This window comes from Apium graveolens, chromosome 6, assembly GCF_009905375.1.
Source record: "Apium graveolens cultivar Ventura chromosome 6, ASM990537v1, whole genome shotgun sequence".
NCBI lineage: Eukaryota > Viridiplantae > Streptophyta > Magnoliopsida > Apiales > Apiaceae > Apium > Apium graveolens.
The window spans coordinates 60,427,497-60,449,234 of record NC_133652.1 but is presented as its reverse complement, the minus strand read 5'-3'; the positions used below and the strand labels follow the sequence as shown (position 1 = coordinate 60,449,234).

Below are 21,738 nucleotides of genomic sequence, written 5' to 3'. Positions count from 1 at the left end.
TAGACTCTTCAATCCTTTCCATAGGAATAAAAGGTCCATTCTTCAGAATCTGGATGTACAAGGGGTTGGCCATCCTTAGAGACAACATCATCTTTTTCTTTCATAGTGTGTAGTTAGTCTTATCAAAAGCTGGTATCTTTATACTGGTAATCTTCTGTGTATTCATTCTTCCTTGATCTTTAATCTATTTGCTTTCAGATTTTGCTCTTATACCAATTGTTAGGTAATGAATACAACATAGAGGGGGATGAATGTGTTTTGGATATTTTTAAGGCTTTTTGAATGTTTGTTACTTGGTTAACAAAGCAGATTAGAAATGTAGTAATATTATGTTAGCTGAAATAAAACAGTGCACGCAATATTTCAAAACTCACTTAATTTTGTATTAAAATCAAGCTAGTATTTTTCTACAAATCATGGGTTCTTTGTAAGTAAAGAACCCAGCTTCTTCCTTGAGAGAGTTATAAGAAAAACTAAATCTGTTTGATACACTTTAAAAGCAAAAGATCAGTGTTTACTTTATAGATTAGTAAACACAGATTTACACAGCATGCAATAAGATGTACTAAACTCTACTTTAAGTTATCTCTAAAGCTTTCTAATTCTGGCTTAGTGAATCCTTGCATATCCTGGAGATATGTGACTTTTCTTTGTTAGTTAATCTTAACCTTTGATCTTGTACTCTTCAAGCTACTTTTGTAGACTTTTCAATCTAAGTGATTAGATCATTTGTTGATTGATAATCTTAGATATTTAACTAGCCTGCATTCTGTACTTGAGGTTCATATCGAGATCTCCGGTTTGTTCCATAGAGAACTGACATCTTGATAAGTATAATGGCTTATCGAGATCTTTTAGTTCTCTATAAGTGTCTTTGACTTGTCGAGGTCTCTGAGTTCTCTATAAGTGAACTTGGCTTGTCGAGGTCTCCAAATTTCTACAAGTAGGAATGACTTGTCGATATCTCAAAGATCTCTATATATATTTTGACTTGTAGACATCTCTGAGATCTCTAATGATAATTTGACTTGTAGATATCTCCAATCTTCATGTCTTCATTTTAAATTATCGATATCTCTGAGTTCTTTAATGCATGAATGACTTGTCGATATCTTAGAAATCTCTGTAAGCATTTTGACTTGTCGATATCTCTGAGATCTCTAATGAGAAAATTGACTTGTCGATATCTCCAATCTTCATGTCTTCATTTGGCTTATCGATATCTCTGAGACTTCTCTATAAGCTATGTTGGACTTCTCGATAAGTCATTCTGGATTTTTCGAATGACTTCTCTATATGACTTGATCTGTGACTTGTAGATATCTTGACTTGAAACATTTTTCCTAAAACAGATTTATTCAACTCCAAACTTCTTCACAATTTCTCTGAGCCATGATCTTCTTTCAGAGTTTATTCTTAGGCACTGTTTACAGAAAAATACTCCAGTCTAATCTTTGACATTTTTACAGACTCAAGTAATACAATACAAAATACAAATTTAGATACTTACAACTAATTCTTAGGGCTGTCAATTTGACTTAATCTTGTTACGATATAAGTATGTCTTGTACAGTAAAGATCATAAATCGAATTTCGAGTAATTAAATCAAAATATTTTACTATTAATTAATATAAATAATTTTAAAATTGGTACAATTAAAATTGAGTTGAGTTTTTTGAATGGTGATGTAGTCATAATAAAAATTTAATCACAATTAGTAATACACAAAAAATAAATTTAAATTGGACAAAGAAAGTAAAAAAAAAGATTATAAAGTTAACTTTATTCCTTGTATATTTAAAAATTACAAAAGTGTCATCTCTTTTTTATTTATGCAAAATTAGATGAATTTGTATTAGGAGAATATCGTATCACCGATTTCTTTCTTAGAATTTTATGTCATAACTGCTGTGGTATATTGAGTTTTAAGTTTATTTTAAAATTTTATTAATTTATTATTTGTATGACTCAATTTTGTTGAGGTTTTGTAATTTTATGTACCGAGGTAACGAAATTGACCCTCTTTTGATAGATTAAACGGCTTAAAAAATAGACACGTGGTTGAATTTAAAAATATATATTGAATTTAAAATATTGGTAAGGCGTTCGATGTTTTTTAGCCAAACCAACTCGATTTATATTTTATATTTTCTTGATTATTAAATATTTACTTATATGTTATATGAAACTAATATATTTTACTTTTATTTGCAACTTTATAATTACATATTATACGTGTGAATATTAGTTACAATATAATAAATTAAATTGTTACTCACAACTAAATATTAGAAATAAAATTATAAATTATAAGTCTCTTAATTTTCAAGCATACGATAATATTTAAACTTCCTAAAATTATTGAAGTTATTAAAGCTAACTCAACCCAACATAAACCGAAAAAAGATGAGTAGGATTGGGTTATCAGTTTATTTTTCATTGTTTGGTTTGAAAATTATCAAATTAATTCAGCTAGGCCTGATTGTAAAAACGCTTTCAACCCGATCCACCCGACCCATGGACACATGATCTATATTTACGCAATTATGAATTAATCAATCACACACTATATTTACAAAATAATTATCATTTTAGGTATGGCAAGGGATCGGGTTCGGCTCGGGTATTATAAAATCCAAATTCAAAAATTTTTAGGTTATCCAAATTCAAATTTGTCGGGTTTTAGATTGGATCGGGTATTTTTCAAGTATTCAAAATTAAGAATAATGTAGTTAAATTTTATATCATTGATACATATAGACTCCATTAATTACATTTATATAATAACCAAAATTGAGATAAATATATTATTATATAGTCAGACGCATTATATTGCCAAGGGTTTACCTGATGGGTAAATTTAAGATATGTAAACAACATAATATTTAGTATTTCATCATAAATGAATACATTTTTTTGTAAATAAATAAATAATACATCTTAAACAATAAAAGTTGAGATTTAAAAAAAAAGTTATAATTACCTATGTTATGTTTGTTTTTTTAGTTCTAATCGAATAAAAGTGTTAACTGCAGAAAAGTTTAATCAATTCACGCCATGCAATAAATCATTGCTAAGACAAACCGAAATTGTTATTAATTCATTGCATAAGGCGTAAATTGATTAAACTTTTTTGTAGCTAACAGTTTTATTCGATTAAAAATAAAAAAATACACATACGATTTTCTGTAGTTAGGAATTGAGGGTAAAAAAGCGATTTTGATCTTTTCATGGTAAATCTTTATTGAAGACCCCATTCCGCAATGAGTAATAGCGGAATAATTTAATCCTAACCGTTTAATTTAAAAATAAAAGACCCAAATAGGTTGTGACTCAAAAATAAACCAAAGAGCACCAATTAATAAATTTGTAAGTCTAATTAGTTATCCAGAAAAATAATAATTTATGAACAATTTTCTTACGAAAAAATACCTTGAATTGGATTACTCAGGAGTAATCGATCCGCTAAATTCATAAACAATTTATGACCGGCTAAATTTGGAAATTAACTCCCTCAAATATTTATACTCCAACATTATAGCCGTTACATATCCTGGTAAATTCAAGCACATTCACAATCTCAGCTCTCTCAATCTTTCTTCTCCTTCTTCCTGCTATGTTCAAGTAATCAATTAAAAAACCCAGATTCTTGTTTCCACTCAATTTCAAAGACGAACCCAAATTGTTCAACTTGTTTATTTCTCATAAAAACCCCAACTAGTGCTTCCGTTCCTATTCTTAATCCATTTACGGGTTGTACTTACCGTGCTTCAAAATCTATAGGAAAAAGAATCACCAACTCTGGTGATTTTCTCACCATGTATAAGGCACGCAAAGTTCCTCCGTTGTTCATAGAAAACTGATGTAGCATTAGAAATCGGACCCTATAAAGAATCGTTCGAAGCGAAGAGGTGCAAAAACTTAGAGGTAAATCACGAAAACATCCTTAAACTTGAAACTGATTTTCTTGATTCCGAAAATGTGTATGTTGGTGAATATCAGTTAATGCATACATCATTTAGGGGTTTGCTTAATGAATGCTATATTAATGGGATGGGAGAAGCAATGGTTGCTGTGACTCTTAGAGAGGTTTTAAAAGCAATAAATCATTTACATGAAGAACAAGGACAATTTGTTTATTCCATTTGCCCAGATTCTGTTTATATAAGATTTAAAGAACCCGCTATCAAAATCGGCTATGCATCTTCCATTTATTTACACACTACGGAACCTCACATGAAGCTCCACAAAAATCATCTACCACCTGCTCAAATTTGCGAATGGGGCTGTGCCCCCGAGATTGTTGAAGATTTGAAAGAGTATACGAAAAAGGCGGAGATTTGGTTGGTAGAAGTTTTTGGAATTGAACTGTTGTTGGGCGGAATTAGAGCGCAAAGTAGGGATGATTTGTTGGAATTAATGGGAAGAGTTTTGGGTACAAAGAATCAACTTAGTGCCAAAGGAAGGAGGCAGAAGAGGCAGGATACGGGGTTCAATTTTTCTGAGGCTTGCCGAGAGTTTTTGAAATTGTGTTTGAAACCAAGTCCGTTTCAAAGACCATTATCTGATGATCTTCTAAAGCACGATTTCATCACTTGCTGTGGAGATGTAAGGGATTTGATGCAAAACGTGCAAGGTGCAATTTATGCTAGGAAACAACAAAAAGCTGAGAGTGCTGTTACGAAGGTGAAACAGTACAGTGAGATAGAGAGTAATGAAGAGAAGGAGCAGAAGTTGGTGTTACAGAGAAAGATCAGTGAAACTAAAGACGTCATGAAGCGCAAAGCTAGAGAAATTGATAAAATCAAGGTAAGTATTTTGTCTCGATTTTTCCTTTTCCTGCATAGTTCAGTTCTGTTTAAGATTTATAGTTTTCATATTGCTTCTTGACTCTCTGCAGATTGAGAAGAGCAGAGGCGAGAAAGGAGGGTCTCTTCAGTCACTGGGTTCTGGAAGAATGGACAGTTTCTTTGGTCGCAATATGAATATATCTAGCAGTGCAAGTGGTTCAGGGTGTGGATTTTCTACGGATGTAGAAACCTTCTCTAGCAGATCCAAAGGTGTTCTTTCATTGAGTTTTCTGATTAAATTATGGTTCCTCTGTAATAAACTGAAGTTACTTCCAGTTCTACTTAGAAACGATTGCAGATATAAAATTTAAACTGATATTTTGAAATCATTTCTTATATTTAATTCTACTATTGTGTTATTATTCTTGTCTTATTCCTTACATTCATGTCTTCACGTGGTATATGTTTTCCGAATGTATTTCTAGCCTAGTTAGTGTATGTCAAGTAATGTGAAGTGAATGTTTGTGTGCTTAGGTGAAGTCTGTTCTTTAACGTAGACAGCACTAATCTTTTTCCTTTCTATGTGAAATATATTAGAATAATACAAGTGATAAACATTTCTAACATTTTTATTATTTATCATATAAATCTGCAGGAGCCCATTATAACCCTGCCGGCAAAGAGCATGGTGCCCCTGAAGATGAAAAACGCCATGCTGGTGATCTCGGGAATGTAACAGTTGGTGAAGATGGTAAGCGTGAATATGTCATTACTAATATCAAGCTAGTTGTTACTTCTAGTCACATCTTACTCGGTTGCATAAACTATTTTTTTTGTGTTGGAGATGAGTTTCCTCTTATTTGTAAAAATATGTTGTCATGTCAAAATATTATGGGTATTAGACAGTTGTTGTGCACTTTCAAATGAAGGAAAAAAGGCTTAAAACATTGATATTTCGATCATGTGTTACAGGGTTATAGTATTAATATGAACATTCTAGGATGATTTATTCTTTATAAGTTATTAGGATTATTTTCGGTTAATATAAATCTATACTTGTAACTGTTGTGTCTTTCAACAATGCACTGCTCCAAAAAGTCCACATTATGCAAATATTTCTCGGGTCAATTTTTTCATTGAAATTTTGATTACCTTTACGTTGTGATAAGGTTTTGTTTTCTTGCTTTGTGAAAATTCAGGTACTGCCAGATTCACTATTGGTGACAAGCAGGTACTGGTTTCTAGTATGATTTTCTGCCTTTTGTGTAACCTATGGTTTCCCCAGAGTTTTTTTAATGCTTTTTGTTGCAGATTGCTCTCACTGGACCAGGCTCCATCATTGGAAGGGAGGTTGTCGTCCATGTCAATCCTGATGACTAGGGAAAGGGTAAAAACTGTCTTTTTTGTAGCCTTTATTGACTGTGCTTATGTTTTACCTTGATATGCTGTAGCTATGTGTACTGCCAAAGTAGAATCACGAGTTTAACTAATGCTGCTACTTTTGATATCTTTCATTTCTTGCACATACAAATTTCATTTCCCAATTGCCGTGCGCGATTGGTCATTTAAGCTTCTAATTCTCTGATGCAGAAGTCTCATGTCCTGATTTTAAATGAAAGAACAAAAACAATTAAACTGTGATGCCATTGTTATAGGACAAAATTGCACATACCTAAATATTTTCTTTGTTCCTTTTAGTGGAATTATGGATAGATGATGTCATATCTCTATCTTTAAATAGGACAAAATTGCACATACCTAAATATTGTCTTTGTTCTTTTTAGTGGAATTATGTTTAGATGATGTCATATCTCTATCTCTAAATATGTGGTTATTGATAAATCTCGCGGTTTGACTCCTAAATATATGGTTTCTTACTGAATTCTAAGCACTTAGTAGTTTCTAATGATGTTTGTAGACGGTGATTCATATGAACAAACTGATTTTGTAAAGGGAAGTATTCTGCATAGGATATCTCGACTCCTACAGTTATTTAGGGTACAGGCTTATTAACATATGCATAGCCTCAATATGACAATGTGAGTAATCTGTAGTATTTATTCCCCCCAGTCTATATTACTACTTGTCTTTGAAATTTTTTTTTATGACTTGTCTTGTGTTCTCACATTTAAAAAAACAGAATGTTTTTTAGCAAAAAAAAAATTTAAAAAAATAAAAACAGAATGTTACTATTTACCATGTTTTAAAAACAGAAGTTACTATGTTGCTTCGTTTTACCCCTCAGTTTTCAGCTTTCCATATATCCCCAAGGGGAGGGGGATGTAGGGCTGGTATGCACACACAATACACATACTCTTTTAGGTTGTACAAAATACATTGTACTGGTTTGATAAATGAGGTTTGTATAAACAATGAGACATCAATCATCATAGAGAAATCTGGAACTATTTTCGTGCTCTGTGATTGGTCACATGACTATTCTCAGTCTGAGTTCTTACTTAAGTAGAAGTTGATGGACTATACCAGACGTCCAGCATGTACATCGAGTAACATATGCAAGTGTTTTTAGCGCATAATGTGATAACTCCTGGTGGCGGGGCTGCTCCTTCGACGCTGTCCTGGATCCTTCGCCGCTGTAGAGGTGTAGCTGTGGTTGGGTTCCTACAAAACAACACCGGAAGGGGGTTGGAGTCCCGCGGCGCCTCCGGCGTGAGAATAAGAACTGGCTTTTTGGGAAGATGAGGATGAATATGAACGTAGGGTGGCTGTGTGTGTATATGAGTGTGAAAGAATGATTAACCCCAAAACCTCACCTCTTTGGGCTATTTATAGCCCAAGGATAGGGTTTTAGGGTTGGTACCTTTGAATCATAGCCATTGGTTCTGGGAGCGGAGGACACCTGGCGGGAGTGGATGCTTTACACGTGTCAGCGCGGGACTGGTTGAGGAATGTTTTGAGGATCCTCTGACACGTGCCCTGATTATTTCCATGATTGATGTGTGACAGTTGTCCCCATCACGTGCTCGGGCCAACGTCTCACGTGCTGGGGTTTATCAGGGTTCTGCTTGCGGGACTGAGCTTGTTAGGAGTGGTGCCGTGCGGGACTACTCCTCCCAAGAGCCGCGTGGAGTTAGGGGCCTAAGAGAAGGCCTCCTAGGAGCTGTATGGAGTTAGAGCTTAGGAGCAGGCCTCCCAGGAGCTGTATGGAGTTAGAGCTTAGGAGCAGGCCTCCCAGGAGCTGTATGGAGTTAGGACTTAGGAGCAGGCCTCCCAGGAGCTGTATGTACTATCAGTATGTACTATCATGTGCCCCCCACTCCCTTATGCAGATTTTCTGGATGGGGGAGTGTTTTTGGGTTTATTTTTAGAACATGAGTTTTTTGTTGTTTTGTTGGAAGGAGTTGAGCTTTTCTTGCCCCCCAGTCCGGATTGCGCTGAGTTCGGCGAATCAGGACTAAACTTGTCCTTGTCTGGAGTTGAGCTTTTCTTGCCCCCAGTCCGGATTGCGCTGAGTTCGGCGAATCAGGACTAAGGTGGTTGTCCTTAGCCGGAGTTGAGCTTTTCTTGCCCCCCAGTCCGGATTGCGTTGAGTTCGGCGGATCAGGACTAAGGTGATTGTCCTTGTCAGGAGTTGAGCTTTTCTTGCCCCCCAGTCCGGATTGCGCTGAGTTCGGCGAATCAGGACTAAAGTGGTTGTCCTTGTCAGGTGTTGAGCTTTTCTTGCCTCCCAGTCCGGAGTTCGTTGAGTTCAGCGAATCAGGACTAAGGTTGTTGTCTTTAGTAGGAGTTGAGCTTTTCTTGCCCCCCAGTCCGGATTGCGTTGAGTTCGGCGGATCAGGACTAAGGTGGTTGTCCTTGTCAGGAGTTGAGCTTTTCTTGCCCCCCAGTCCGTATTGCGCTGAGTTCGGCGAATCAGGACTAAGGTGGTTGTCCTTGTCAGGAGTTGAGCTTTTCTTGCCCCCCAGTCCGGATTGCGGTGAGTTCGGCGGATCAGGACTAAGGTGGTTGTCCTTGTCAGGAGTTGAGCTTTTCTTGCCCCCCAGTCCGTATTGCGCTGGGTTCGGCGAATCAGGACTAAGGTGGTTGTCCTTGTCAGGAGTTGAGCTTTTCTTGCCCCCCAGTCCGGATTGCGGTGAGTTCGGCGGATCAGGACTAAGGTGGTTGTCCTTGTCAGGAGTTGAGCTTTTCTTGCCCCTAGTCCGGATTAAATTGATTTGTGTAGTCCGGACTTGGAAGTTGAAACGGTTTTGGGGAGTTTCCCCCCAATTATTTGAATTGTTACAGTTGTCTTTTTCAAAAGACGTGCTGTAATAATGACTCTTCAATAATGATCGCTCGTGATGGGCGGCTGGGATCGTGCCACGTGGCATGGTTATTTTGTTTTTAACCCCCTATAAAAGAGGCGCTGCCTTCTTTGTTTTCTTTTTATTGCTTCTTCAATTGTTCCTCTTTGTTTTTATTTCTTTCTCTCGAGTTCTTTCTTTGCTGCTCTTGCCGTCGATATCTGTCGCTGTAGCTTGGCCTGTGGTTGATTATTTGTCGTCCCCAGTCGCTCCGTTGTATCAATCTCGTAAGTGTTGCTCTATTTCCCTGTTTGTGTCTTTACTTTGATTCTTCTGCGGCCCTCATTGTTTGGTTGTATTGTTTATGTGTTCTTGCATTTTGTTGTTGTTGTTTTGCTGTATGTGTATATATATATGTGTTTGTGGGCATGTTTTGGTGTTTGATTCATGTTAATTGTGTTTCTGGAATTAGGGTTTTATGTTGGGGTCCGGATTGGGATACGTGGTCCGGACTCACAGGTTAGGATTTGTGTTTTTGTGTTTCTGTGTCGTTTGAGTTCGGAGTAATATGGTAGTTTTGGTTGCTTAGTTTCGGGGTTTTTGCAGTCCGGAGCTCATGTTTAGTGATGTATTTTCCATTGGGCCTCCGGACTGTTGCTTTTAATTCGTAATAAAAATGAATCGTAGGGTAGTCCGGACCATGTAGCTTTCAAGATAAATAATCTGTAGGAGTTTTAGACTAACCTTGGTCACTTGTTTTAGGTTTATGGTCCGGACTAAAGCTCTTGCCAAGGCATTCATAACTTGTTATCCGGGGCCATCTAGTTCAGATTCTGAGTCTTCTGCTGATTCTGAACGGGTTGAGATGGGGAAGAGGACTTCCACTTCGGATTCTGAGGCGATAACGAAGCTTACAGTTGCTAAAATATCTTCGAGAAAGGTACCCTGTAGTCCGGAGGGGCTGTGGGTGGAGAATCTTGGTTATTTTGTTACTAAGAGCGAGGAGATAGAAAACAGTTTTTATTTTAGGAGCATTAGGTCCGGGTATGCTAGGCAGGAGAATGCTGGCCCAGGGCCCTATGATAGGGAAGCTTTTGATAGGAAGTTTGCGAACAACATAGTTGCTAAGGAGCACTATAAGTTGAAGGATGAGTATTCTGAGCTAGATAATGAAGCCCAGGATTTGGCGGTCCGGGCTGCTTTTCAGTTGGATCTCCGGATTGAGTGGAGGTGGCCGACTCCGGACGAGAGGGCTCATCATAGGCCGGCTGATGGCTTCGTTCCCGTGTGGTTGGAGCATCTCCGGTCTGGGTGGAATCCACACTGGCATTTGTTTCTAAAACATTTGTGCAAATATGTGTACAAGATCTCTCCAATGCAGATAACTCCCAATGGAATAAAGTGGATGACTTGGTTCATTGCCACCTGCAATCAGTTTAAAGTTCAGCCCACTTTCAAGTTGTGGCATCACATCTTTCATTTAGTCCGGTCTAGCCAGTTCCCGTTGTACGAGCTTCGGTTCCGGGCTCCGGAGTGTGGATATGGTGGCTCTTATAGGCCCGTTATTCAGCAGTCTTCGCTGAAGTTTTGGAATGGGGAGTTGATCATGCTCCGGGGTTTGGACTTGCACTATCTACCCCATATAGCTTCGGAAGGAGTCCGGACTCGCTTTTGCAGGGATGTGCTCCGGGGTGAAGCTCTCCGGTTAATTTTTGCATTTTGTGAATGTCTGGGTTTCCAGATGACCCGAGACACCTTTATGAATCATAGAACTTTGCATAGGCTGGGCTGTAAGTAGTTTTATTTCTTGTCCGGACCTTTTAAATGTTTCTTATCTGCTCCCCTTTTTTGTTGCTTCTTGTTTTTGACTTGTGTTTTTTGCTTGCTTCCTGTAGGTTTACCACATTATAATCCGGACATGTCGTCCTCCGCTTATAGTGATGCTCTGAAAGGTCTGGGCAAGGCTTTCAAGTTGCCAAAAAAGAATGCTGTTGGTGGATCCGGATCGAACGCCTCGGCCGAGGAGGGGTCACAGAGCAATGCCGTCCCCAATCCGGAGCCTGAAGTTCATGTGAATCAATCCACTCCGGAGCATAATGTTGAGTTGGATATGGGTAATGAGTTTGACAATCTTGAGGATCTGGGTCCTATCGGGGAGGTTCCGGGTGCTGATTCTGGGCGGAGGAGGAAGAGGCTCCGGACTCTTGGGTCGAAACCTCCTAGGGCTGAAAATTTTGAAGCTGGCTCTGGGTCCGGGGGTGGCAAAGGGAAAGCAGTTGATGTGGATAGTCCGGATGAAGATGGTCCGGCGCTGGAGGAGAAGGTGGCTCGCTTCATGGCTGGGATTCCGACTCAAGCTCAGTGGAGGAAGATGAATGAGTCCGGATTTGATGCCACAATGAAGGAGTGTTCCCGGCTCTGGGGTCAGGTATTTTCTTTCATTTCTTGCTTCTTGTTTGTTGTGTTATTTTGACTTAGAACCTTTTTCTAAGTTTATCTGTATTTTGTAGCTTGGTGGATATATGGCCGGATCCGCCTCTCTTGCTTATAATGAGATTAAAGGTTTCCGGAGCGCTGCTGTTGATAAGGATGCTGAGATCAGTCGGCTCCGGGACCAAATCATTGAGAAGGATAACTCTTTGACTGGGTTGAACAAAAATCTGAATGAAGTGACTATCCGGGCTGATAACGCGGAGAGGGAGGTTTCTGATTTAAAATCCGAGTTGGCTGAGCTCCGGAGGCAAATGTCGGCTGTTCGTCCGGAGGCTGAGGTTATTGAAGAATTTAAAAGATCTGAGGAGTATGATAGAGCTCTTGCCAATGCTGGTGCTCCGGAGATAGCTCGATGCTGGTTGGTTGCTGAGAAGCATATCAAGACGAATCCGGAGGCTGATTGGGATAGTTTCGTATCTGAGTTTATCAAAGCCAAGGAAGATATTGAACTTGGACTAGGTGAACCAGAGCCGTTCGACGGTCCTTGCCCCAGTTTCCTGCCTCTCAATGCTCCGGGGTCCTGATCTATATTTTATTTGTAAAACTGCTACTGCTACTGATTTGAGACTTGATAATATTTGGTTCTTGTCATACTTTTTGTACTTTGGTCCGGGCTTGTTTGAGGCCGTTGAATTCGTAATGAATGCTTTCCTTGACGCTGTTTTACTTTGTTTCTGTAGTTTGTTTTTGCCTTGGAATATTTTTCCAAGTAGATTTTTGCTCTAGGCCTGACTAATCCTCTTGTCCGGACTAGTGGAGGACTTTTAGTTAGAAAATTAATTCTAAGTAAAAGTAGTTGCTCTAGTCCTGACTAGTAGCTTGTCCGGACTAGTGGCTGCTTTTAGTTAGAAAATTAATTCTAAGTAAAAATTGGTTGCTCTAGTCCTGACTAATAGCTTGTCCGGACTAGTGGCTGCTTTTAGTTAGAAAATTAATTCTAAGTAAAAATTGGTTGCTCTAGTCCTGACCAACAGGTTGTCCGGACTAGTGATAAGTTGATTGCTCTAGTCCTGACTGATAGCTTGTCCGGACTAGTGGTTGCTTTTGGAGAATATTCAAGTTAAAAAGAAAGCTTTTCATTGATCATTCATACAATATAGAAGGAGAAACATTTTGGTTGCTTGCCATATTGGCTACAAGTTTTTTGGTTGCTTTGTTTGCTTTACTACTGATAGTATTTCCTTAGCCTTAGTCCATGCCAAGTGTTTGGCACTTCTGAGCCATCCATGTTGAGGAGCTTGTAGGTTCCTGGCCTGAGGACTTCTTTGATTTTGTATGGTCCTTCCCATTTGGGCATTAACTTTCCGGTGTTTGTGGGATCTGATGCTTCAGTGTCTCGAAGTACTAGGTCTCCAATTTGGAAGTTTTTAACTCTTGACTTCTTACTGAAATGTTCTCTTGTTTTCTCCTTGTATTTCTCCATTTTTACCACAGCTTGGTCCCGGACCTCATCAATTAGTTCCATGTTTGTTTTGAGTCCTTCTTTATTTGCTTCTTCTTCAAAGTTTATTGCTCTGTGGGAAGGAGAGCCCACTTCAATAGGTAGCATTGCTTCTGTTCCATAAGCTAGTTTGAATGGAGTTTCTCCTGTGCTTGTTCTTGGGCTTGTCCTGTAGGACCAAAGTACGCTTGGTAGTTCTTCTGGCCACTTGCTTTTGCTTTCTTTGAGTCTTTTCTCGATACCTCGGAGCAGGATTCTATTCGTTACTTCTACTTGGCCATTTCCTTGGGGATATGCCACTGATGATTTTTTGTGCTTGATCCCGCGCTCTTGGAGGTAAGACTCGAACTCTGATCCAATGAATTGAGGTCCATTGTCTGATACTAGGACTCGTGGTATCCCGAACCTCATCAAAATGTTGTCCATAAACTTTATGCAGTCTTGCTGATTTATTGTCCTCATTGCTTTTGCTTCAACCCATTTTGTCATGTAATCAATAGAGACTAGTAGGTACCTTAGATCTCCTTTTGCTCGAGGGAATGGTCCCATGATATCAATGCCCCAAACAGCGAAGGGGATCGGTGACAGGACTGAGGATGGTAGGACTGGGCTTATTCGGGATACATTGCTGAAGAGTTGGCACTCCTTGCACTTCTTAACGAATTGTACTGCATCCTGATGAATTGTTGGCCAGTAGTAGCCTTGTCTTATGATCTTATGAGCTAGGGCTTTTGCAGACATGTGGTCTCCGCATATTCCTTCATGCACTTCTGCCAAGCAGTACTTTGCTTCTTCTGGGCCAATGCACTTTATGGTAGGAGATGAGAAGGTCCTGCGGTAGAGTACTCCTTCTTCGAAGAAGAACTTGGCTGCTTTTGCTTTCAATCTTTGAGCTTTTCCTTTATCTTCTGGGAGGTCCCCTTTGTCCAAGTAGTCTATGAAGGGAGTCATCCAATTTTGAGTGCTTTCTATTTCCAAGACCTCTCCGGATTCAATGGATGGTTTGTGGAGCTCTTCGAAGTAGACTGAACAGTCTAGGTCTGATGAATTCCGGACTAATTTGGATAGGATATCCGCTTCTTCATTTTCTTCTCGGCATATTTGGAGGATTTGGTGGGTTGGGATTGAGGCTAAGTAGCTCTGAACCAGTGCTTGGTACTTCGCCAGAGTAGGGTCTTTTGCTATGTATTCTCCGTTTGTTTGCTTGACCACTATCTGGGAGTCGCTGTAGATTTTTAGGTCCTGGACCATTAGAGTCCGGGAGAGCTTTAGTCCTGCGATCAGCGCCTCATATTCTGCTTGATTGTTTGTTGCCGGGAAGTTGAAGGATATAGCTGTTTGAATCTTGAATCCTTCTGGACTCCTGAGTATGAGGCCGGCTCCTGACCTCTCGGTTGTTGAAGAACCATCTACTTTTAAGGTCCAGGCTCCCGGACTGATTTCCTTTTTTGGCTCCTGATCCATGTCCATTGGTTCTTTGTCTTCTTCTGGGAAGTTGCATTCGATTATGAAGTCAGCAAGAACTTGAGCTTTGATTGCGGTCCTGGGAATGAAGCTTAGGTTGAACTGGCTCAATTCCACAGCCCAATTAACAAGTCTTCCCGAGATATCTGGCTTGTGGAGTACTTTCCTTAGTGGTTGATTTGTTACTACTTTGATCTCTCTCCCTTGGAAGTAGTGTCTGAGTTTTCTTCATGTTGTAACCAAAGCAAAAGCAAACTTCTCCAATTTTGGGTATCTTGTTTCTGCATCTTTTAGGACTTGGCTTACGTAGTAGACTGGTTGTTGTGTTCCATTTTCTTCCCTGATCAAGGCAGCTCCTACGGCTTGTGCTCCTGCTGATAAGTATAAGTAGAGAGGCTCTTCTGGCTTGGGTTTAGTTAGGACTGGTGGCTGAGAGAGGTAAGTTTTGATTTCCTCGAATGCTTTCTGGCACTCTGAGCTCCAGTTTACCTCTTTCTTGTTGGTTGCTCCTTTGAGTAGATCAAAGAAAGGTAAGCACCTCTCTGCTAGTCTTGAGACAAATCTCCTGAGTGCTGCTAGTGATCCTGCTAGCTTCTGCACATCTTTTTGTGTCCTGGGAGCTTTCATCTCCTGGATTGCTTTTATTTTCTCCGGATTGGCTTCTATGCCTCTGCTGCTGATCATGAACCCTAGGAACTTCCCTGCTCCTACTCCGAAGGTGCATTTTTCCGGGTTTAGCTTGAGTTGGTTCTTCCTTAGATTTTCAAAGCATTCCTTCAGATCTTCCACATGCCCTTCTATAGTTGTTGATTTAGAAATCATGTCATCGACATAGCATTCCAAGTTTCTCCCAATCTGGGACTTGAATACCTTATTCATGGCTCTTTGGTAAGTGGATCCTGCGCTGGTAAGCCCGAAGGGTAGCATCACATAAGCGTAGACTGCTCTGTGAGTTATGAATGCTGTCTTAGGGATGTCCTTCGGGTTCATCTTTATTTGGTTGTATCCGGAGAAGGCGTCCATGAAACTTAGCATTACATGTCCTGAGGTGGCATCTATCAGCTGATCAATGTTTGGAAGGGGATACGGGTCCTTCGGGCATGCATTATTTAGGTCGGTGTAGTCCACGCACATTCTCCATTTGCCGTTGGACTTCTTAACCATGACCACGTTAGCTAGCCACTCCGGATATTTGATCTCTTTGATTATTCCTGCTTTGAGTAGCTTTTCTACTTCTTCGTCGATGGCTTTCTGCCTCTCTGGAGCAAAGTTTCTTCTCTTCTGCTTTACTGGTTTTTTGTTGGGGTTGACATCCAAGCTGTGCATTGCTATGGACTCATGTAGTCCTGGAATGTCTCTTGGACTCCAGGCAAAAACATCTTTATACTCCCGGAGCAGGGATACTAATCTCTCCTTGAAGGACTCCTCGAGTCCTGACCCAATCCTCACTTTTTTGCTTGAATTGGTTTCATCCACCTCGATTTCTTCTGTTTCGACTGCTGCTTCAATTTTTGCTTGTTCTTTGTTTGAGATCATTTGATGAATCCGGGCTTCAGAGTTCTTCTTTAGATAGTTGTTTCCTTTTTCAGGTTCTTCGGTTGCTTGCATGGTAGGACGAGGTTGGTCTAGGACTCGATTTGTCTTGTCCACTACCATGACTTGGTTGCTTGCCAGTTCTTCTGGACTTGTTTTGCTTGGTTCTTCCCTTGTCCGGGGTCGGTGCTTCTTGGTGCTTTGTTGCTTGCGAAGGACCGTAGCCTTCCTCTTGTTATCTTGATGGGTTTCTGCCATAACTAACCCCTGGTTGTAGCATGTTTCAGCAACTCCGTAATCTCCTTTAATCTCCCCGACTCCCGTCGGGGTTGGGAACTTAATCTTGAGATGGGAGATTGAAGTTATTGCTTGCATCATGGTTAGAGCTGATCTGCCAATAATTCCGTTGTATGAAGAAGGAGCGTTGATCACATAAAACTTGATGACATGAGTCACTTGGTTAGGAGCAGATCCAAAGATCACTGGCAGATACAAAGTTCCTTGGATCGGGACTAAGTTGTGGCCGAAGCCATAGAGTGGGTCTTCTCGACATTCATTTGAGCGGACGCTCCCTAACTGCATTCTATCCACTGTGTGCTTGAAGAGAATATTTACTGAGGAGCCATTGTCTATGAGCATTCTTCTTACTTCATTATCAAAGATGTCCAGAGTGACAACCAAAGCTGCATTGTGATGAGGGTTGACTCCTTCATAGTCCTTGCTGCTGAAGGATATCACCAGGTCTGGGAGTGATTGGATTGAAAGTACTTCTTCGCCGAAGTCCGGGTTCCGGGGTGGGGAGTATGATCCTCCTAGGACCACATTGACTACATTCTTTCCTTTCTTCTGCGCTTCCTCTCTGCTGTTGCCCCGAACTAAGTACTTGTTCATATTTCCCTTTTTCACTTGGTCCTCAATGAAGTACTTGAGTGATAAGCAATTCTCGGTCTTGTGGCCATGGGTCTCGTGATAATCACACTGCCTATTGTAGGGCCTGCTCTCCGGAGGAGTTTGCATTGGCTTCGGAGGATAATAGAAAGGCTTGTCTTTGACTTCTTTCAAGATTTCTTCCCGGGTCATGTTGAGAGGAGTCCAGTCCGGCTCCTGCTTCGGCTCCCGAGCTTGCTTCACGGGTCCTGGGTCGCTGTTCGACTCCTGCTTAGGACCAAGTCTTTGGAAAACCGGGTTTGCTTGTCTTTCTTGGCTTTGGTTGCTTTGCTTGAATTTCTTGTCTTGATGGTAACCTCCTTTCGGTCGGTCATCAGTGTTTTTATTCCTGGACCCTCCATTCCGAGTCATTCTCATTGCTTGGAGAACGTCTGTTTCCTTAATGAATCTGGCAGCCATGGAATAAGCTGCTGCCAGACTTTGTGGCTCCTTATTGATTAGCTCCACAATATACCTTTCGTTGTGCTCTGGGTCCAGATTTCTTCTAAAAATGCTTAAAGCTTCCCTTTCATCCAGATTTGAAACTTTATTGATTGCTTCCTGGAACCGGCGCATGTATGCAGAGAGGGACTCATTGTCGTGCTGCCGGATCGTCTCCAGGTGACACATGTGCATTTCGTGCGTTTTGTTCGCTCGAAATCTCCTAAGGAAAGAGGCTCGAAATTCCTTCCAGGAGTGGATGCTGCGGGAGGGGATTCTGCTGAACCATCTCTGGGCCCCTCCCTTAAGGGTTGAAGCGAAGAACCTTGATTTCGTCAAGTCATTGTAGTAGTATATCTGCGCTATCTGCTCAAAGTAGTTCAAGTGCTCCTCCGGGTCTCCCAGACCATCAAAGGAGTCAAAGTTGTAATGCTTCAAGTTCCGCTGCCGGGGGATGGCTTCTAAGGAGTGGCTGAAAGGAGTTAGTGTTTCTCCAATCTCCACTCCTGATTCTCTGTCCATCTTCCTCTGCAATTCATAGATCATGTCTTTTAGGTCCTTCTGCTTCTCTTCTTCTTCATTATCAGAAATCAGCTCCGGAGTAGGGTCTCTCCGGGTTCTTTTGCTCCTAGACTTGGTCAACAGCTTCTCTTCTTCTAATTGTATTCTCTTTTGGATTTTTAGCTCGAGCTTTGCTTCTTCTTCTTTCCTGATTTGCTCCCGGACTTCTTCCAACTTTCTCTGTTTAGCAGCTTTTGCTTCTTTTTTGCCTTGATCTTTTTTGCTTTTCTTCCCCTTGGCTCCAATGCGGTCGAACACAGACCTTTTTGATTGCTGGGAGTCCCCGGATTCCTCCGGCTCCTCCTCTAGTTCTGCCTCTTCTTGGAGGCGGGTCTGCTCCTGTCTGTATAGTCTGATTGCTTCTGCTAGTTCATCACTTGTGAGGTTAGCCATGTGCTCTTCGGCTACCGGGACATTTGTGTACTTGTACTGATTGAGCTCTATGAGGGTCCTGGCGTCCCTGGTGCTTACAATTCTCTCCACTACGGGAGTGTGTGGTGGTTGCTCCTGGAACGTTTCTCTCTCGGCTCCTGGGTCAAGGGCCTGGGAGTGGTCCGGCTCCTGGACCTGAGCACTAGCAGACGGTCTTCCAGAGGTATTCTTTCTTGGCCTTGCCATTTCTCAACAATACCAACAACGAATAACAGCAATATGCCACAGAGAATATCGGTCTATGGTTGCTTTATGAAATCTGTAAAAACTAACCAGAATAACAAGAAAAACTAACAAATAGCTTCTTGGGAGCAGCTCAAACAATCTTATGTCACTATTCAACGATGAAGTACAACGCAAATTCCGTATTCAAACTAAAGCAATAACGATTAAAATCAACGATAGCTCACTCAAACGTGGCTTGAATCAACAAAACGGGCTCACACAAACGTGGCCTAAAATAACAAGCGCACACAAACATGGTCGAAATAAACAACATTCCTGCTTATGGAAAAGGTGGGTTGCTTGAATTCTTACAAGTTTGAATAAATGGACTCTTGAAGAGTTTGTTGATGAAGACGAATCCAGGGGCACCGAGACCCAAGGATGGAGAGCCCCTCCTTCTAGCGCCAAATGATAACTCCTGGTGGCGGGGCTGCTCCTTCGACGCTGTCCTGGATCCTTCGCCGCTGTAGAGGTGTAGCTGTGGTTGGGTTCCTACAAAACAACACCGGAAGGGGGGTTGGAGTCCCGCGGCGCCTCCGGCGTGAGAATAAGAACTGGCTTTTTGGGAAGATGAGGATGAATATGAACGTAGGGTGGCTGTGTGTGTATATGAGTGTGAAAGAATGATTAACCCCAAAACCTCACCTCCTTGGGCTATTTATAGCCCAAGGATAGGGTTTTAGGGTTGGTACCTTTGAATCATAGCCATTGGTTCTGGGAGCGGAGGACACCTGGCGGGAGTGGATGCTTTACACGTGTCAGCGCGGGACTGGTTGAGGAATGTTTTGAGGATCCTCTGACACGTGCCCTGATTATTCCCATGATTGATGTGTGACAGTTGTCCCCATCACGTGCTCGGGCCAACGTCTCACGTGCTGGGGTTTATCAGGGTTCTGCTTGCGGGACTGAGCTTGTTAGGAGTGGTGCCGTGCGGGACTACTCCTCCCAAGAGCCGCGTGGAGTTAGGGGCCTAAGAGAAGGCCTCCTAGGAGCTGTATGGAGTTAGAGCTTAGGAGCAGGCCTCCCAGGAGCTGTATGGAGTTAGAGCTTAGGAGCAGGCCTCACAGGAGCTGTATGGAGTTAGGACTTAGGAGCAGGCCTCCCAGGAGCTGTATGTACTATCAGTATGTACTATCATAATGTATTACATCTGTAAATTATAGTGATTGACTTGCGCTAGTTCATTGTTCAGGTGGTCATGAACTTAGCAAAAGCACTGGAAATGCCGGTGGAAGGGTTTGCCTGTGGTAAGTCTTTGACTTGAAATAAGAAAAGCCCAAATATGAAATATCCACTACATAATGATTTCCCAAAATCTTGCTGAAGATAAATGAATGGTATTGATGCCTTGTTGACTTTCTTTACCACATGAATTTTAGGGCTATCCAGTTGTTGATAGCGATATGGGCATATCATTTTAGCAAGTTGCTATAATATTAGGTTCTTAGCACTTATATCAGATACTGGTTTACTCTGATATTGATTTGTTATGTTTGTATTTGGTGCAGGTATAATTACTCTGCAAGGTTAATTTTGCTTCTCAGTCTAGAAGCATGTGACATTTTACAACTCTGCTATTTCTAAATTTCCTTTATACAAGTATGTGACATATTACAACTTTCCTGCCTCTAAATAAAAGAATTATGGTACTGATGAGCAATAAATGTAACTTTGTTGTAATTGGTTCATTTACAGTGAACTGAATTTGCCATCCTGCAACAGTTTTAGTTTGTCTAATTAAGTAATTTTTCACGCCAAGAAACAAGAAATTTTACATCATCGGCTTTAAAGAGTTGTCCGTAAAATGAAAGTAAAACTATTCTTGACAAGAAAAAAATAGTAAAAACTATTGTTACATAGTAACTATTTAAAGCTAGACATAATCATTTTCTACATCTCTGGAACACAAGTATGATTGTAATTCAAATTGAATTAGTCTTGAACTCTCTATAAAATGTGTTTGAGTTAAACTCTAATTCGAAAAACATTCAGAGTTTGACAATAATTTAAAAGATCTGAAGTTTTGAGCTTACCGATCTTCATTTATTTGGTTTAGACTTGATTTTGAACAAGGGATTTGGCTCAAATTCGACTCAAAATCAATCCATTTTTCAATTATATAGAACTCGATTTGTTCCAACTTCCTGGGTAAAAGAGACAATCTTTGAAAAATTCAAGATAAAAGTAAAATTACAAAATTAAACGAAATTCATTAATAAAAATTACTTTCGTACATTGCTACGAAACCTAAAACAGTGAATTTTCTAAAAAAGATGTGACTTCAAATTTTTATACTTAATGAATAAACGAGGTAAATTATTCTCAAACGGGGCCCATTTATCCAAACGGGCCCAAATAAAGGTTGCCAAATTAAACGCCACAGGTTTAACGGGCCAGGTCACTTCCTTTATCCATCAACCTAATATATCAACGAACTCACCAAACTTCCCTACATATCATGAATAACAAATACTCCCTCAGTCCGGTATTGTTATGAGAGAGTGTTCAGCACATATTTTAAAATGAATATAAATTATAGTTTTATAATTTTTTTTTATAATTTTCTTTTTCTGAATAAAAATCGAATGTTTAAACTTTTATTCAGAAAAATAATTTTTTTTTAAAAAGTTATAGAACTATACTTTCTATCCATCTTAAAATGCGTGTTGGGCACTCTTTTAAAAACGATAACAATTGGGAGGGACGGAGGGAGTACTAGTATATAATTTCTGCGAAACACGGGTTGATTATAATATTATATTATTATTTATATAATAATATTTGTAAAAATAAAAAATAAAAGGTAACAAATAAAATATAATATTTATGTATTATTGAAATTAATGATACATATATTTTTTATATATACTTTTGACGGATTCAAATTTTGATATTTAAAATATTAAGATTTAGAATATTATTCCTATTGAATATAACGATTCTCATATATTTATTTTAAAATTTAATAATACCATCACATATCAATATTATGTTAATAAAATCGAAAGATATTAAAAAGATGACATGTCTCGTCATATTTTAATACTTACACCATAATTTTTTTTTATTTTTAACTAAATTTTAGTGTACAAACCCTAAATTCAAATTTTCTTTTTATTTCGAAAACATTCTTTTTTTAGCTATTAGTGTTTCTTAAACATAAGGAATAAATAATCATATTTAGCC

At 39.8% G+C, this 21,738-nt stretch overlaps 3 protein-coding genes across 4 annotated transcripts; 2 read left to right on the top strand and 1 right to left on the bottom strand.

Annotated features, from left to right (window-relative positions):
* Positions 1-3,566: 3,566 nt before the first annotated feature.
* On the top strand, positions 3,567-20,281 carry LOC141668420 (uncharacterized). Of its 2 annotated transcripts, XR_012553061.1 has the most exons (7): positions 3,567-4,810; positions 4,902-5,061; positions 5,447-5,542; positions 5,991-6,022; positions 6,103-6,178; positions 19,745-19,799; positions 20,061-20,281. XR_012553061.1 is itself a non-coding variant. In XM_074475302.1 (6 exons), exons 1-5 carry the CDS (start codon positions 4,007-4,009, stop codon positions 6,169-6,171), a joined length of 1,161 nt encoding a protein of 386 aa, XP_074331403.1. In that variant the 5' UTR covers positions 3,567-4,006; the 3' UTR covers positions 6,172-6,178; positions 20,061-20,281. The 2 variants fall into 2 exon arrangements, 1 of the variants encoding a protein (XP_074331403.1); XM_074475302.1 differs by lacking the exon at positions 19,745-19,799.
* Positions 10,945-12,052, top strand: LOC141668421 (uncharacterized). Its single transcript, XM_074475304.1, has 2 exons — positions 10,945-11,463; positions 11,546-12,052. The coding sequence occupies exons 1-2, from the start codon at positions 10,954-10,956 to the stop codon at positions 12,050-12,052; spliced, it is 1,017 nt and encodes a 338-aa protein (XP_074331405.1). The 5' UTR covers positions 10,945-10,953.
* LOC141665152 (uncharacterized) lies at positions 13,581-19,467 on the bottom strand. The gene is made up of 5 exons (XM_074471134.1): positions 19,245-19,467; positions 15,872-19,044; positions 15,472-15,751; positions 13,754-14,535; positions 13,581-13,644 (listed from the first exon to the last, which is right to left on the bottom strand). Exons 2-5 carry the CDS (start codon positions 18,511-18,513, stop codon positions 13,581-13,583), a joined length of 3,768 nt encoding a protein of 1,255 aa, XP_074327235.1. The 5' UTR covers positions 18,514-19,044; positions 19,245-19,467.
* Positions 20,282-21,738: the final 1,457 nt, after the last annotated feature.